This window comes from Canis lupus, chromosome 25 (assembly GCF_048164855.1).
Source record: "Canis lupus baileyi chromosome 25, mCanLup2.hap1, whole genome shotgun sequence".
In the NCBI taxonomy this organism is placed as follows: Eukaryota; Metazoa; Chordata; class Mammalia; order Carnivora; family Canidae; genus Canis; species Canis lupus.
The window spans coordinates 14,475,716-14,494,576 of record NC_132862.1 but is presented as its reverse complement, the minus strand read 5'-3'; the positions used below and the strand labels follow the sequence as shown (position 1 = coordinate 14,494,576).

At 33.7% G+C, this 18,861-nt stretch overlaps 1 protein-coding gene across 18 annotated transcripts in view; it reads right to left on the bottom strand.

Annotated features, from left to right (window-relative positions):
- KIF21A (kinesin family member 21A) overlaps window positions 1–18,861 on the bottom strand; it is a 147,576-nt gene that overhangs the window by 24,952 nt on the left and 103,763 nt on the right. For 14 of the 18 annotated variants that reach the window (XM_072798382.1, XM_072798379.1, XM_072798383.1 and 11 more), the window contains 12 exons: window positions 18,354–18,553; window positions 16,938–17,045; window positions 12,910–12,978; window positions 12,601–12,815; window positions 12,288–12,441; window positions 11,567–11,761; window positions 11,009–11,110; window positions 10,003–10,168; window positions 9,521–9,541; window positions 4,993–5,053; window positions 4,554–4,608; window positions 1,793–2,007 (listed from right to left, as the gene is read on the bottom strand). In XM_072798382.1, coding sequence (XP_072654483.1) covers window positions 1,793–2,007; window positions 4,554–4,608; window positions 4,993–5,053; window positions 9,521–9,541; window positions 10,003–10,168; window positions 11,009–11,110; window positions 11,567–11,761; window positions 12,288–12,441; window positions 12,601–12,815; window positions 12,910–12,978; window positions 16,938–17,045; window positions 18,354–18,553 — 1,561 coding nt within the window. The remainder of the gene's footprint in view (window positions 1–1,792; window positions 2,008–4,553; window positions 4,609–4,992; window positions 5,054–9,520; window positions 9,542–10,002; window positions 10,169–11,008; window positions 11,111–11,566; window positions 11,762–12,287; window positions 12,442–12,600; window positions 12,816–12,909; window positions 12,979–16,937; window positions 17,046–18,353; window positions 18,554–18,861) is intronic. The other 4 variants (XM_072798372.1, XM_072798375.1, XM_072798387.1 and 1 more) reach the window with 1 other exon arrangement.

Sequence of the window (18,861 nt, the reverse complement as noted above, 5' to 3'; positions counted from 1 at the left end):
GTGTATAGTAGTAATGAATTTTGATTCAAAAATGAATTTTTTCCTATCATTGGCTAGTTATATTCATAAAAAAAAGGAATTAGAAGGCAAGATTACCAGAGTGGGTTTACATGATTCCTATTTGAAAGTGAAAACTAAATATTTAAACTTTATGTGTCTGACTTTTCTAATCAAAAGAAATCACATTTTAAAAATCCTTCATCTATTTATTCATTTATTTGTCATAGGGGCCACCTGAGTAAATTATTTTACATCGTGCAGTAAGTCCGCAGTAATGACTTCTTAAGAGTTACCACACCAAACATGTCCAACTTAAATTTTTATAGAATGACACAAGCATTTGAATTTATTAAAACCTGAAAATAGATCATGTGAAGTAAGAGTCCAAAACATATATTCTACAACCTGTCAAAAAGGATACACTTTAAGAATGAAAATAGAGGAGGGCAAAAGGAAGGTATTACCTGAATCTGGTTTCCAGGCCATAGATTTAGTCTTGAAGTTCCAAAAGTCTCTATTTAAATCTGTTACTAAAGTCTGTTCTGTTTATATTACTACCTTCACCAAAAGCATTTCTTCAACAGTCATCTTATCAAAAAAGCACTGAAGCCATTAGCTATACTGGTTAGCAATCTATCAGCAAATCCAATAGTTAATTTAGTTAATTGCATAGGCTACATCAAGCACATGCAAGCAAGTTGCCATCATTAAAATTAAATTTGGATCTAAAGATAGCAGATGTGCTTAGTGAATGGAAGATGACAGAAATATCTTCATAAAATGAAAGAGGTTTTAAAAAAATTTTTTTTAAAGAAGGAAGTTATGGGAAAAAGATACTCAAAAGGGGAAAGTTTGTTATATTTTATTATTTGTAGAGTCATATAATATGTGCCATTTTTTTGGGCAATAGTCCTCAGTGCAGTAAAGTATTCATTCTATAAATCATTTGCTAGATCATATGCAAGGGTTACTTTGAAAAAATGTCATTAAAAATCTTTACTAGTGAATGACTGATCTGATTTTAACATAACTATCAAAATACACAAACACACATAGCATACACACACATACTAGCTTGGTAGAGAAATCTTTGTCCTCAAGACAGTAGTGAAAATTCTAAATAAGTTTTGTTTTGAACAGAACGTTTTTTGTTCATATTATCATAAATGGGAGAGTACCATAAATGGGAGAATATTTCCTCCTTCAAATCTTTGATAATATCAATAAAAATATGTTGTGCATACTCTATTCCCAGACATGCAATGCAATGTGCTTTAAGGCAAAAAATAAGGAAAGCTTAAAATGATTAAGTTTGTAATTGATATTTCATTTTCTTTATAGGGTTATTGGCAAAGGTTTGCTATCCTTACCAGACTCTTAGAACTAGGACGTACGTTAATTTAGAGCAAATTTGAGACTTTAAAGCTTCTGTTTTATATAATGGTTTTATAGATATAACTACCTGATTTTAGGTGTTTCTAAATCAATTTTGTCTGTAATTTTTAACTCCACCTTTATGAAAATTACAACCCTTAAGAATGATCCTAAAACTTAGAAAACAAGCAATACAATTGAACAAAGAATATCTCATCTTAAATGACTTCAAATGTCAAAAAAATTAGGGGAGAAAATACCTAACAAATTCCTTTGAAAACCAGGGATCTTATTTACATAATTTTTAAAAATAGAAATAAGAAATTAGCAACATGCATATAAAAAACAAAAAAAAGAGAAAGTAAACAAAAAAGAAAAGCCAAAAGAAAGGAAGTTAGTGTAGCTGGGCCAGACTTACATGCTGCCTATCTTAGAAGGGAAGCCAGATGGGGGAGGGAGCTCTTTTTCCCTAGCAGAAGTACCACTTGTCTCTGTATTCATTCCAATCTCTTGCCCTTCTGCAACAGGTGTAAGAGGGCCAGGCAAGGAGGCATCTCCTGTACTAGTGTCTGAAGCTAGTTCACTGCTATCTGCATACAGCAATTCCATTTGAGTGGTGGTTCTCCTTCGGGCCTAGTCAGAGAATGGAAGGAAAAGCAATCAGGAGCAAACTTTTGCAGAGAGGATTAGGGAAAAGAGATTTAATATTAGTTTGAAATAGGTAAAAACATTTAGCATGTCATTTCCTAGCAAGTGTGTCAAACATAGCATGTAAGATAGTGACAAGCCAGAGCTGTAGCCAGATAAGACCTTTAAATGCCATAGTAATAGCCAACATTTATGTTGTATTTATTGTATGCCAGACATTGTTCAAACACTTTATTATATTAGCATATACTACCATTATCAAAATTCACAAATGAGGAAACTAAGGCACAGAGAAAGTAATTTACCCAAAGTCTCACAACTAGCAAGTGGCAAAGTCAGATTCAAAAACAAGCAACTTGTCACCAATATGACTGTGCTACCCTGCCACTCGTGGCCAGCTCCCTCAACAAAGAATTTTTGTAAAAAAGAAAGAAATGAAACCAAAAGTTAACTGCAGGTAAGCTCAACTAAATTCTGATTTTTCTTATGTTTAAATGCTTTATTTAATATCATTTTTAGTTTTAAATTTTATTTTGATATCAAAATTTTATATTTTTAAAATTTTATATTTTTAAAAATTTTACTTTTTAAATCTGCTTCTTAGTTGTGACTTTGTTTTCCTGATGCCTTAGCTGTGTTTTTAACATGCCTGCTAGATAAATCAACACCAGCCTGCACCAGCTCTTGGTGGCACAGTAAGGTAGGGGAAGGTTATTTTCCTAGAATCTAAACTCACTATATACATTCCTTTCCTTACTCTTGAAAACTGACTACGCTGTTGTTGCTCAGTTGTTATTATCACTAAGATATTAAAGGATAATCACAGTGTTTACCAGATGATAAGCCTCTAAAGAGCTAACTAACACACTTGTTTTATTCAACTTTATATCCCCTGTACTTAGCATAATGCTGGTACATACCTATTTAACGTAAAGAGTCAATTTTACTCTTTCAGTGATAAAAAATATATGATATGAGATCCTTCCAGGTATCTTTGCAGATCAAAAGTATTAACTCAGAAAATTTCTGAGAAAAGTAAGCCCTCCAACCAGTTTTTTATATCATCAGTTCTCGTCACTGCCACTAGTCCAAGGCAGAGAGGAATCATTTCCTTAGGAATTCCTAATCACATCAGTTGCTTAAAGAGATGACCTTTAGGGCCACACTTCACACCTCTCTCTGGCATCCCAGCAGGGTATGAATAAGTAGACTCTCATAGGGCCTGAAAGACTTTCAGGACCATAATAGATTCCCTCCTGGACTTAAGATGGGATCCAAACCATACTAGGATGTTTTCTTTGAGTTTGGGTAACTTCTGCTTAGCCTCTTAGAATAATAAAATACCAACCACGTGTTGCAAAGCCAGTAGTTCAAGGATCATACATACAGTCTGGATATGTTTTTTGATTGGCTTGACCAGTGTTTTAAAGATCAGGAAATCCTACACAAAAATCTTTATTTACAGCTTCTTTGAAAACAAACAGAAGACCTAATAATCTCAGGCCTATAACTCCTTGTGGCAAATATGAGCAAGAGCTAAGTGGTGGTTATTTGCTTAGATGAAGCATGTTCTGTCCAGGTAATCACAATGACCCCTCCTCATTATTCTACAGCCAAATTACTCATTTACAGTACCTATTCACTATGAGCCTTCAATTTGTCCGAATCCATATGCACAAGGTTATTCTTTCCGGTTCTGATTCTTTCCATTCACTTAACAAATATTTACTAAGCACTACTAGGTTTTTAAACATCTTAAGATGGTTAGTTAATTCATCTATTATCAAATGCTATTCAATCTGAAACAGACCATGTGTATCTTACGCATTTAACAGCATGTGTCACCAATGTTTTTCTAACAAATATGCATTATAGCCTCACTAATTTTTAATATATCATGATGATTAAGAGTTGGCTTATTATTCAAACCTCCTCAGGATACTAATTTAACAAAATAAATATGAAACACTTAAGAACATACTAGAATGTTACAATTTCAAAAGTTTCCTGCCAATTTACAAATTTTGCAAATTCATGCTATATGCCACTATAGGATCTACAATATCTTTTATTGTTAGGAAATTTAGGTGACTTTAATAAATTAGCATATAACTTCCTTAATGGGTGATAAAACTTTTAGGAAAAATTTGGAAAAAAAAATAATTGATCTCCACAATTATATCTTTTCCAGGGAAAAAGTACAATAATGCAGTAAAACACAAGCTCCACAAAGCAGAAATGTTTCAATATAATTTTTTTTCAAAGGAGAATATGATAATTATAGAACTAAATTTCTTACACATGGGAGCTCTGTTAAAGTATGCCAATTTATTAACTTACTAAGGGTCTGAGGCATTTGTTTATTTGTTTATTGAGCCAGACAGGAGGCTCAATCTCACAACTCTGAGATCATGACCTGAGCCAAAATCTTAACCAACTGAGCCACCCAGGTGGCCCTGAAATCTGTGTTTAATAGTGATAACAAAAACAGTGGGAAAGGGTGCTTACCTGCTCTTTTCAATTCTCCTTACCTTGCTTTTAGGTTTCACTTCACCACAAAGTTTCATAAGATCTGAAGACAGCGTGCTATACACAAGTAATTAATCACAGATTAAAAGGGAAGTTATTATAGAAAACTGGATGTCTTCTATGTTTATAACTATAGAAAACACCTTATATATTTATGGGGAAGAAAAGACAACATTTAAAAACAAAATGAACTAATTAAAAAATAATTCATTTTTTTCCTTAAATATCTTGGTATTTTTATTTTAAAATTTGTGGTGGAAAAAAAAATTTGTGGTGGTTAAGTATGACTTAGTTTGGCTTCCATAATATTGTTTCTCATGTTATTCACTTAGCCATAAAATTCAAATTAGTTGATGGTAATTTTTTGAAGGAGCAAGATAAAAGTAATTAAAATATTACAGAAACAAGTAAAATCTATTAAGTTTCTAAAGGCTCTCTTACCTTCCTTCTGATCCTGGGCTGTTTAAAGGTGCTTCTTCATCAGTACTATCCTCTACATTTTCTAAAAAAAAAAAAAAGTGTCCGAAACCGAAGTATTACCCACATGTCAAAATTTGAATGACTGCAATCCCTATGTCATAATTAATATCATCAGCCCAACAACTCAATATGGGCAGTTTGGTTTTAGTAACTGAATCCAAATAGAAATGTAGAAAAATATTTCTAAGAAACCCCTCTGATTATGTGTCCTAAAATGAGAAAAAGTATTCAAAGTAAAAAAATCACAAGTTCAGATCATAAAACACAGAAGAACAACATTCACAGGATGGAAATGAGATCATGTATCTATCAGAGTATGGATAATTGTATCTATTTTTCAGAGAATGTATTTATCCCGTGTCATTCAAATATATGAAAAAACAGAGTAAAGTACAAGATTAAAGTAGATGCTGCATGAGCTCCCTTTGATGTACTAAGCCAAATTCAAAAACTATGTAAGTATAAACATACTTGCTGTATTTTAATCAGTATGCCAACTTACTTAGGTATCTTCCTTTTTAATTTTTGTTTCCAAGTAAAGAGTAAGAGTGTGTGCATGTGTAAAAGGTATTTAGAAGTTACACATCAGCATGCAGCTCACTCACAGGTACATAAAAGACAAAAACAATAGATTTGCATGCAACAGTTTTATAAATAAATACAAGTAAATTACCACTATTTCAGAATAACTGTAACAGAGGAGTAAAAAAAGAGGAGGAAAAGCAAACAAGTAAACTAGTAGGAAGTCTGTAAATCAAACAGCCACCAAAAGTAAATTATTTAAAATGTCAGTGAGCCCCAAACATAGGGCAGGTTTTTAAAACATACACATATTATTATAGAACGAATCCACAAAAGTAAAGACAGTATAAATGACATCTATTAATGAAAAATATGTATAATTCATTCCCTTTTAACTTTTTATTTTATACATGTGGATCGCAGACAACTAATTCCTTTCTCTGATGCTCTCTTTCTTCGCAGCAAAGGGAGCCTACCTAGGACCCATACAAAGGGAATTTATTTTCTGAAGTGAAGAAAACGATGGTCTTGAAGGCAATGTGTATCTCAAAGCCCACCACTAGAGGGAGGCTCGACGACTTGTTCGCGGAAAGGATAACTGAGGGCTAAGGTGACTTGACAATACTGAACATGAGATTATAGAGAAATGAGAAACTAGTCTTTATTTTCACATATATAAAAATGGGCTAAGAATGGCTAGTATTTTTCTTGTAGAGGCCAGTTAGTATGAAACCAGTTAGTATGTTAAACATCATGAGAGTGCTTAGTAAAAACTCCTGCTAATACATGTATAAATAATTAGGAATTATGGTTTAACATAACCAACCTGGCAAAAGGATAGAAGCCCCCACCCAGAAAGTCATCAAATCAGACTCCTCTCCAGGATTGAGCTTAGTCTGAGCACCACAGTCACTACTAACCTGTTAACTCTGAGAATACACATCTAGCCCACTACCAGCTTCCTTTTTTATCACAGAATTAAAGCTAAAGGCAGAGACTTGCAACTCCTGAATACCTTAAAGTCCATTTTTATTTAGTGTAAAGTTGTACAGTCTTACTTCACTGGAAGTTAACCAGGTATTTTTAAGTCTTTAAGTTATTTTTTTAAGTCATTAAAATAAAGTGTATACAAAAGAGTTAACATAGAAGCCCAAAGACCACTATCCTTAAAAAGGCCTGTTTGCAAAGTGGGACTTTGTCTGGCATCTGGAAATTTGATTCTCAGAGCGTCCCCTGTCATTAGTTAACTTATGAAGGTACTGTACCTAGAATGGTTGTGCCTAGACCATAGAATAACATGGTCTATGCTAAGCTTCTGCTTTCCTTCTGGAGTCTTGAATCCTGGTACATACTATGTAGATGGCACCTACGTGACCAGTCCCCAGGAAAAGGGGTCTAAGCTTCCTCAGGTTCTAAGTGTCTAATGAACTTGCCTGGGCATAAACGTTGTACACATGCTGCTGCATTTTCCTTCCAGAGGGAAAGGATCATTCTATCTCCCACAGAAGGGAGAGAGCATAAGGAAAACTGGACATGGATTCCTCCAGACTACATCTGTGAGGTTTTTTTACCCTTGTGATCCAGCTGTGCATCCTTCCTACACTGCTCTCATGAACTCTTGCTATGAATACAATAATATGCTGAGCCCCATAGCAAGTCTCCAAAGATAGGTATGATCTTAGGGACCCTAACATAGGGAAAAAGAAGAGGATAATAAAGATTATCTTCAAGGGCTACAAAAAGCACACACATATTAGCAAGGCCCACCTTCTAGCCTTATGTTCCATTGTTCTATGCCATGTGCTTGTTGCTGAGGGCACCAACCATGCACACAACATTGTGGCTAAGTCTCTGTGTTTTAATTTGGTCATTGCCTGGAGTGACTCTTCTCTGTTCCCTTTCCACCTTGTCTTTGCCTAGCTAACTCTTTTTCTTCTTTTGTGTTCCAGCTCAAATGTCATCTCCTCCAAAAAGCTTTTATCAACTCCTCCATTCTTGTTGGGTAGCATCACTCAGTGTTCCTATAACTCCCTGTATACATTTCAATCACTGCCCTCACTGAATGTATCATACTCTGTTCATAGTCTCTCACTTGATGCAAGGCATCAAGTCAATGAGAGAAAGATTTTAGATCTTATTTGAATCCTAGCACTCATCCCAACGCTTGAGGTACAATAGGAGTTAAGTACAGTTCTCTAGCTTCTGCCGATCTAACTTCCATTTTGTTTCTCCTTCCATGTTTTTCCTCCAAGCACCTCTGGGCTAGATTATGGCCCCCGTCTCTAGCGCAGATTTCAGTCATAGAGACACAGGTTAGCTCAGCTGAATGGGTTGCCACTCTCTGCTTCTGACCCTTTTTCAGCTGTAGATAAATGAAAGTTGTTTGAAGGTTGTGAAAAAGTAGCACTACCCATCAAATTAGCAGTTTAATATCTTTTGCACAAAAGGATATCAAGAAGGACATTTGCACTTTCTACCAAGTTAAAAGAGACAGTAGACTTAAATAAGAATTCACTTATTACTATAGGTTGGGCCAGAAAGAAAAAAAACAAGGAGCAGGAGAGGGAGGAGAGAGAAGAAGAGGAGAAGAAACATGCCTGATAACACATGGAATGTTAAAAAAATTCTAGTTATACTCCAGGAACTTGGGCAGTCTTGGTCAGGATATAACCAATCCTACTTTTTCTACCTGTACTTGTTATAGCATGAGTAGATTAAAAGTAGTGGCCTTTCCACACATATATTATACAATTGATCTCAAGGAAATACTATGTTGAGATTAACATGTGGTATAAACATCAAAAAAAATCAAATAGCTCATGTATTTTATTTGTGTAACATCTTATTTAAAACTAATTCAGATGTATAGATTATATTTAAATTCTAATGACACATACAGGTAAGTACATTTACTCTTTCAGTTATAGTCCTTTCCTTTACTTAAAAGCATTTTTTTTAAGATTTTATTTATTCATTCATGAGAGACAGAGAGAGAGAGAGAGAGAGAAAGGCAGAGACACAAGCAGAGGGAGAAGCAGGCTCCACGCAGGGAGCCTGACATGGGACTCAATCCCAGGACTCCAGGATCATGCCCTGGGCCAAAGGCAGGCGCTAAACCACTGAGCCACCCAGGGATCCCCTACTCATCAGCATTTAAAAAACTTTTGGCAGCTGTGTACTTAGAATCAGATAAGATTTTGAAATAATTTTAATTAAATAAAAACCGCTCCAAAATAATCATTTAGAAAAATCTCAAGTAATAAAATTGCCCTGATACTCCTGGTCCTTCATGTGTATAATCACTAACAGGAGCAGAGATATTATTAATGGGTGGGTATAATTCATGTAAATGTTACAGTGGCAAGAGAAAAAGGTTGAAAATTTCAATACTTGGTGATCTCTAAAGCCCATTCTAATCTAAAAATATTATAATTATAAATACTGTTTCAGTCTATTCATATAAAATATCTGAAGAATTTTATTTAATTTATAAAGTTAAAATATATGTTTTGAATTTTATAAAAATTAAGAATAGCCGAGAATCTAGCAAATATATACTGAAGACAAATATATACCTAAGATATATGCTAAGGAAAGTTAATTATGAGGTTAAAACAACAGATGCAAGTTAACAGATATATTTAAAAACTAAAAAGAAATGTATACTCCATTTTTTTCCTACAAGAAAGAGAAAGAAGGGCTTATGAAACTGGAGCCACAGCTGGAGGTCAAAAAATAAAAGAGAAAATTAACTAAAGCCTACTTCTTTAAATATCTAATAGTTTTTAAATAGGAAGGACAAAAGACTTAGTATGTTTGTGGTCATGGATATATTTCAAAAAAGATCATGCAAAAACCAGTTGGCTGCCAATAAAAACTTTAAACATAAAATGTACCACAATTAGTGTACATGAACAATTAGTAATTCATGCAGCTGTAGGGTACACAGAAAGCTAAACATACTTACCTAAAGGTACGCTATCTAGATCTGTGTAAATAACAGCAAAAAGGAAACAAAAAGCAATACTCCAATCAAAACAGATCCAATGTTAAGAACTCCCACATAAAACAAGATTATGTACCATTTATAAGATACATAGAATAGATGCCATAGAAAACATTTATTATTTTTCAAGGCAGTTAGATATGCAGAGTAAAGTAATGAAACTTGGTTAATATTTTAAATAACCAATTCAGAAACTTAGTTGATCCACAAAAACTAATTGCTTAATAAGGTTAAATAAGCCTTTTTAAGTTGATAATCATTTGTTGGAATGACAATAATTACATCCCCCAAATTTATACATGCAAATTAAAGAAAGAATAATTATTACATAAGTAAATACAGCATCTATTCAGTCAAGCAATAGGGGAAAGAGATATAGTATAGCATTCTCAAAGAGCAAAGCTACCATGCAATTCATTTAACTGAGATTTAGTCCAAATTACCTTGTAAAGCATGGCCTAGTAAAGCATCTAGCTCAGGATTTAATTCTGCTTTCTCTTTCAACATATGGAATAGAAGCTGGTTTTGTGTAGCACTGGTTATTTCAGTTTGTTTAAGCCGACCTTCAAGTACTTTAATTTGAGCCTCTTTCTGAGCAGCCTGAAGACCCTGTAATGACACCAAAACAGAAGACCCTGTAATGACACCAAAACATAATACTACTAATAATAATAACAATAACAATTGTCTTAGATCATACAAAACAGATTCTATTACATAAAGATCTGTATCAAAACGCAAATGTATACGACATATGGAATTTAACATCAGACCTTGATTAATTGAAGCTCCTCCACTTACTAGTCTGGTGACTTTGAGCATATTACCTTATCTTCTTGATTCAGTTTCCTTGTAAGCAAAACGATATGAATAACACCTACTTCCTAGCACATTGTAAAGAGTAAGTGGGAGAACATGAAATAAAGGGTCTAGCACAGTCCCAAAGTGGTAAAAAAAAAAAAAAAAAAAAAGGTGAGTCAGAAATCATTATCACCTTTAACATTTAGGTGTAAGTTTTTTATAGTTGACAGGTTAATGCATTTACAAAGAGGAGAGAAGTGATACTGTATTTTTTCCTTTCCAATTCTTTTTTTTTTTTTTTTTTTACCTTTCCAATTCTTTTTGAGCTTTAAAGAATCAATATTAAACCAAAGCTATGATATCAAATTTGTCTAACCCCAAGAGGTTTTTCATTTTTCCTTTGTTAAAGCAAAAGATGAATTATTTCTTAAGTTGTTTATCTGTTCTAATACACAAGTACAATGGATGACAAACTAACGGAATTGAGCTAAATAATGCTGACTTTTCTTAACTCTAAAGAAAGATAAAAGAATGCATTTCAATTTATAAAAAAGTCTTACTTATTACAAAAGAAAGGGTCACTGGAGAAGGATAAACAAAATGAACTAATCAAAATAGGTTTTCAATTACAGTGTAGTTTAATCATACCTTATTGATACCCATTGACAAGAAGTGATCTAGCAGATATCGGGCTTCTGTAAGTGTGCAAGCATTAATGACTGCAGTAACATCCAATGTTTCTCCTTCTTCCTACATCAAACCGACATATGATGAACATTACTTTGAGCCAAATGTGTTCAGAGGCAAAAGCCTATTATTTCATTATTTATTTGGTAGCACTTGGTTAGTTTTATTAACTAAACTTATTGTTTCTTGAAAATGTAAAATAAGATCTCTACTCCAGGAAACATCTGGGCTCTTTGAAAAGAAAAAAACATACTTGAGCAGTTAAGAATTCATGGTGGATTAATAAATTGTATACATTTTTAGACATTTTTTATTTTAAATAATATTGCAAATCAACGAAGAAATCTGGAGAGCAGGCAGGGAGTGATATTCATGTAAAACCTAAGAATCAGATTAAACCAATAAAAATTGATATAATTGATATTAAAATTCAACTGATCTAAAAATTCAAAGTGCTTTTAATGATAAATATGAAAATATCTTCCTTAAGCCATTAACTATTTTTTTGCACATACAAACCTTTGCTTCTTCCATCTGCATGATGTTGGCTTGACAATCAGAAATACTGTCATTGATGTAATCTATATTAGCAGTTAATGATTCCATCTCCTCGTTGATGTTAATCACATTTTTATCTCCCTCTTCACTCTCCTTGACTATCTTTTCTCGTCTTTTTGAAAGTTTCTCTCGTCTTTTTGTGAGTTCTTCCCGTTGCTATTGAGAAAACAGATTGGACTTTAAGAAATATTATTCATCCAGAACCTTAAGAACTTTATGCTAAGTGAAATAAATGAGTCACAGAAGTACAAATATATCAAGATTCCATTTATGTGAGGTATCTAAAACAGTCAAACTCATAGATGTACTAAGTAAAATGGTGGTTGCCAGGGACTGGGGGGGAGGGACAATGAGGGGGTGCTGTTCAATGGGTATGAAGTTTTAGCTACACAAGATGAACACATTCTAGAAGTCTGCTGTACAACACTGTGCCTACAGTTAACAACACTTAAAAATGTGTTAAGAGGGTCAATCCCACGCTGTCTGTTCTTACCACAATTAAAACAAAGCAAAACAAAAAAATGAAATGATGTTTTATCTATTAAATGACACACAATGTAATCAAAACTCACAAAAAAAAAGGAAAAAATTGTTAAGTATTAATTCATCCAGAGTTCAAATTCAGAAAACTAAAATTAAAAGCCAGAGAAGGAAAAGCATATCTACTTTCTATTTTCCACACCTTGAGGAGTCTATTCATATCCGCCTCCATATTGGAAATAGTCATTTTCTGCATGATGATGTCCGTGACTCTGCGCTCAAGAAGCTGCCACTTCATGCGAGCGGTCTTAGAAGTAAATACTCGGCCAGTCAATCCTTTCCTCTGATATTTTTTTCTATAATCATATAAAAACAGTAAAAACAAAACCGCATAATTACTCATGTGCTTATTTGATTATACACTGCCAAATAACGAGCTGTTTTTCTTTGAAGTCCAACATTTAGTAATAGTGCAACAAAGATTATGTCAGAAGGAATAGAAGAATTGTACTGACCTGGTTCCATTTGTTGTGGGCGTTGGTAAGGCCTGGACTCTTGCCACAGGAATTCTCATTTTCTGCTGGGCTCCTGCCCTTGATACATCTGCTTCTACAGCAGCTGCAGTGGAACCCATGTCCTGAACAGGGGTATCAGATGAGCTCAGCTTTCGAGTGACTTTCCCAGCCACTCTATCTGACATGGGCCTCACTTGCCTACGAAGAGCTGTAACCTGAAAAAGCAAGAGAAACTGACTCATTCTCTTAGTTTACAGAAATAGATCATTTACATCAAAGCCAGACGTTTCCTCCAAATCATTAACTTGCCTCTTCAGTTTTGCGACGAAGAACCACTTCTTGGTTTCTTTTTTGGGCCTCCAGAAGTCTAAGTTGATGCTATAAAACAATAATGAGTAAGTTAAAATGGTAAACTGAAAGATACAATGCTTTCTACTCCTGCATTAACATATTCCACCATCCCATTGGGAACTATAATAGTTCTTAGCAGAATCTGAGCTAACAACAACTTTGCATCCATTACTACAGATGAGGATATTTTATTCCAATAAACAAAAATGCATACTGATACATTTTCTAAAAAACGAAGTTATCTCTGTGACATACTTTTATTTAAGAAATGCTATATAGGGATCCCTGGGTGGCTCAGTGGTTGAGCGTCTGCCTTTGGCTCAGGTCGTGATCCCGGAGTCCTGGGATTGAGTCCTAAAACAGGTTCCCCACAGGAAGCCTGCTTCTCCCTCTGCCTATGTCTCTGCCTCTCTCTCTGTGTCTCTCATGAATAAATAAATAAATTCTTAAAAAAAAGAAAGAAAACAAATGCTATATAATGCTTACTATACACAAGTGCTTTTCTAAATGCTTTATAAATATTATATCATTTTATTTTTGCTAGACATTTTGTTTTGCTAGCTGAGGCATGAACAGGAAGAAACACAGCTTAGAATATTTTCAAGAAAGTCACTTTGCAATATATACAGTAATTATTAACTGTTTTAAATATAGGGAAAACATCTATTAATTGTATTAACACTTTATAATAACTTCAAAAATATTATGTTGGGTAAAGTAAATGAACAATAAAACAGTATTGCCTACCAATTTGCTTCTAGGTACTTTATATGATAAGGAAAATTAATTATAAATTCCTTTAAGCCATTTTATAAAACTATAATTGAGAAAGAATTTTGGACTGAAAAAGAACAGAGATCCTAGTTCTACTTCTGTCATTTATTCAACTCTGTGATCTTGGACAAAGCTTAGGAATTGGGCTTAATCAGAAATATCTCTTCTGAGACTTAAATTCTGAGATATACCAAATAACCTTTTATATTTTGTATCACTAATTTAAATAGATCATTCATCTCATGTTTATGTATATTCTTATGTCATCAGATCAGAATTCTGGTAGAAACAGACCATCTTATCACTGTCATAATCTTCATTGCCTACAACAATGACAGACATAGAGGCAAAGTCAACAAATCTTTTTAAATGAATAAACTACCAAAAATTAAAATTAACACACAGTTTGAAACTTGTTACTACTACATTAAGTTTTCTTATTCTAAGTCAAATGTCAAGTTGACTTATATTCTTTGTATGGTGTAATACAAATATACAAAGGGTTCAAAGATGAATATGACAAGAAACAAGTTAGAAATATGTACACAAAGCAATAAGTAAAAGGGCCAAGGAGTCTGAATGTTATCTTTGAATGTAATTAGCCAGCCTTACATCTTTATAATAAAATAATATATCATATATGATCCTATGTTGTGGAATAAGATTAAAAAGTTCCATCCCAGGAGTGAGTTTTTCAATATTGGCCTCTATATCTCAAATGAATTAGTTATAAAGAAATAAGTAGTGTACACTGTAAGACAATCATTCCTACATCCAAAAGTCTGAATTAAAAACAAAATAAATACGATATTTGTCTTTCTCTGACTTATTTGACTTAGCTTAATACTCTCTAGCTCCATCCATATCATGGCAAATGGCAAGATTTCATTCTTTCTTAAGGCTGAGTAACATGTAGAGTTTAAGAAACAAAACAAATGAGCAAAGAGTAAAAAAGAGAAAGAGGCACAAACCAGGAAACAGACTCTTAATGACAGAGAACAAAGTGTTGGATACCAGAGGCAAGGCGGATGAGGGGACGGGTGAAATAGGTGATGGGGATTAAGGAGGGCACTTATGATGAGCACCAAGTGTCAGGTGTCAAACGGAAGTGTTGAGCAGCCCTGTGGCTCAGCAGTTTAGTGCTGCCTTTGGCCCAGAGTGTGATCCTGGAGACCTGGGATCAAGTCCCACATCGGACTCCCTGCATGGAGCCTGCTTCTCCCTCTGCCTGTGTCTCTGCCTCTCTCTCTCTCTCTCTGTCTCTCATGAATGAATAAATAAAATCTTAAAAAAAAATGGAGGTGTTGAATCACTATATTGTACACCTGAAACTAATATTACAGTGTATGTTAACTGCCTGAAATTTAAATAAAACTTCTACATAAATAAATAGCCAAAAATGGAAATAATACAAATATCCATCAATTAAGGAACAGATAAACAAAATGTGCTCTATCCATACAGTCATGAAAAGGAATAAACTACTAGTACATGCAATAACATAGATAAACCTTGAAAACATCATGCTAAATTTAAAAAGCCAGACAAAAAAGGCTATATATTGTATATTCCATTCCTATGGGACATCTACCATGGGCAAATCCATAGAGACAGAAAGGATACTAGGGTGGCTGCCAGGGGCCAGGGAAGGGGAAGAATAGGGAGTGACTGCTAATGGGTATGGAGTTTCCTTTTGAAGTGATAAAAATATTCTGGAATAAGATAGTAGTGATTGTTGCACAATTCTGTGAATACACTAAAGGCTTGAATTGTACAGTTTAAAAGAATGAATTTTATGGTTTGTGAATATATGCCAATTTTTGTAAATAGGAAAAAAAAAAGAAAGATAGCCTTAATACAGCAGTCATCTCATGAAAATATCTACTTTTCTCATTATACTATCATCTATCTCCTTAAATTTTCTCTTTACTTCCCAAAGTAGATGTCTACTTTCTAAAATATGATGTTTGCTCACATTTTCTCCAAGGAGGATTTAGAGCAAGTTGAGCAAGAAAAAAGAACTGAGGCTAAAACCTAATCAACAATGGGGAAAAGACTATTTTGGCCTCTTCTTCTGAGGAAAAACAAGATCATAATGAAATAACCATACTGCCAAAAATTTGGAAAGAAGAAAAAATTAAATGGACTATAACCTAAAACCCTAACACAATTACGGTTAGGATGTTGGTATATATTCTTAAAATTTTTTCCCTCATTTTAATCAAGTGTGCATGTATGAAATGCTACTTCATGGGGTACCTGGGTGACTCAGTCAGTTAAGCGTCTGCCTTCGGCTCAGGTCATGATGCCAGGGTCCTGGGATGGAGCTCCAACTAGGGCTCCCTGCTCAGCAGGGAGTCTGCTTCTCCCTTTCCCTCTGCCCCACCCCCTTACTCATGCTCTCTCTCTCTCTCTCTTAAATAAATAAAATTTTTAAAAATGCTACTTTACACAATGCTAAATCACAGTAATTTTTCATTTTACTATGCAGTTTCCAAATACTAATAATCCTCGATGGATGAATAAAAACCTATTAAATGAAATGGACTATAATTTATTTAATCATTCCCCTTTACTGTCTTGGTTGTTTTTATACTTTTCATTATTACAAATAACCTTAAAGATTTTAACACAAAACAATTTTTCTGATTTTACATTATTTTCTTAGTCTGAGTTCATGGAAGAAGTAGAATTCTTAAGTGAAAGAATATGAAAACTTTTATACCTCTTGGTAAAGCCTTCTCTAGTGAAAGTGAGTTATTATTCCAGGAACATTGCTAAGAATCTTTAGTGGTGAAACTGTCTGGAACCATTCTAAAATTGCTATCTTAAAAAAAATAAAAAATTAAATAAATAAATAAATAAATAAATAAATAAATAAATAAATAAATAAAATAGCTACCTTACAATACTGTAAGTAGTTCCCTGATCTCCCTAGAGATAATCAATTATTCTTTGTCATTTTCTAGCATCTCATCATCTAGGAAATAAGCCTCTCATAAAATTTATAATAATATATAGTGTTTTTCATAAGCTTGTCTGTTGAGTTACTATAATCCATATATTATAATAAATGCCACATTTAAAATTAATGTTCACATATTGTCCTTAAGCTACACTTAATAGTTATGAGAAAATTTTCTTCCATTTACTAAACAAACTTGTTCAATGTAAAATATTTGTATATAACTGAAAGGTAAAGTCCTACTCACATCTCTTTTACGTTGATCTTTTTTCAATTGAGCAATCTCTCTGTTTCTCCTGGACTCTGTCAATCTGGCTTTTTCTTGTTCTTCTTTCATTTGTTTCATTAGTCGAACCTAAAAAATTAAGTAATACATCTATTGGAGTTTTCCTATCACAACGTCCCTTAAATTAATCACATGTATGGAAGTAAGCAGTTAGAATTTAACACAGAAATGATGGAGTATTGCTGCACATTTTAAACGGTCAGTTCTTATTTTGTGGGATTAATACATTTCTATTTCTATACTTTTCTAATATGTTTCTCTCAAACTGCTTAGTGTTCTATGCTTTTTATACTCAGTGTTCAGTTGTTCTAGAACTTGAATGAATTTTTGGTATTTAAATTATTACCAGTAGCTGTGTGACCTTGAATAAATTACTTAACCTCTCTAGGTTTTCATTTCTCATATATAAAATAGATATAACAGCTCTATGGCATTGGATTATTACGAGAATTTTATTGAGTAATACCTGTAGAGTGCTTATAATATTGACTGGCATATAGTAAGCACCTAATAATTTTAGCTATTGCTGTCATCAGTAAAAGATACAACATTGTAATCTAAAACTTCCTAAATCATTTTCACATCTGCTATTTTAAGGAACCAACATTGACTGCTATGCCAAATGTTAATATTAATCCCGGGCAGCTCAGCGGTTTAGCGCCACCTTCAGCTTGGGGTGTGATCCTGGAGACCTGGGATTGAGTCCCCATGTCAGGCTCCCTGCATGGAGCCTGCTCCTAGTCTGCCTGTGTCTCTGCCTCTCTCTCTATCTCTCTCTCTCCGTCTGTCATGAATAAATAATAAAATCTTTAGAAAAAAAAAAAAAGGATAATTAATCCCACAACAAAAACACAGAAGAGATCAGGATTCATATGCTCTCTTTTGTCAAGAGAAGACAGTTTGTATCTTTCTATGCATGGGAATGATAAACACTAAATTCAAGACAGTTGTTACCTCTTGGGAAAAGGGGAATATGATCAGAAGGGGATATATAGGAGGTTTTGTGTACACTATAATTTTTAATACCTAAAATAGATAGTGGATATAGTATTCGTTATACAACTATCAATAATTTCTTGCATGTTCAAAACATTTTATGTGTTTCAGGAGGAGAGCTATATCCATCAGTCAAAGAGGCCCTGTTTTTGACCACATAATTTTCAGCTACTCTGAAGAAAGGCTTTGATAATGCATGAGTACAGGAAACAATTTCTAATTGCCAAAAGGAAGTACATCATTTGTAAGAATGCGTATTGAATATGGAAAGAACATTTTATGGAATTGACTTTTACTGAATATGGAAAGAACTACATTAATTTGTCCCAAATGACACAAATATCCTCAACATCAGACTTTAATGCAAAATATAATCCATACCTTTGTTTTTTTCATTTCCATCACATCCTGTTGCAATTTCTTCAATTGCTTTTCATATTGAGACTGGTTTTTGAGCAACCTTGCATGCTCTTTTTGAGCTGTCTGAAGTCTTTGCAGTTCTTTATTCATGGCTTGGAGTTTCTTTTCATATTCAGACCTAACTTTTTTTGCCTTTTCTTCTGAGTAAGATTCCACTGAACCTAAATGATCAAAGGATATCTGTATTTATTTCTGTGAGATACAGATCTTCATTTCACAGATTTACAACTCACGAGCTCAGAGAAAAACTACCTCCCCAAAAGAAACCTCAGGAGGCCAGGGTATCTGAATCACTCTCTCCTTGATTACACTCTCTTTTATTATCTACTCTCAGCTTGTTCAACAATTATTTAAGTTTTTTCTTTAATTTAAAAAATGATCCCCCCCCCCAAAAAAAAAATGTTCTCAGCATAAATCAAGACAGTAAAACAAAATTAGCCACAATTTTGGATGAAATGATTAAATAGGC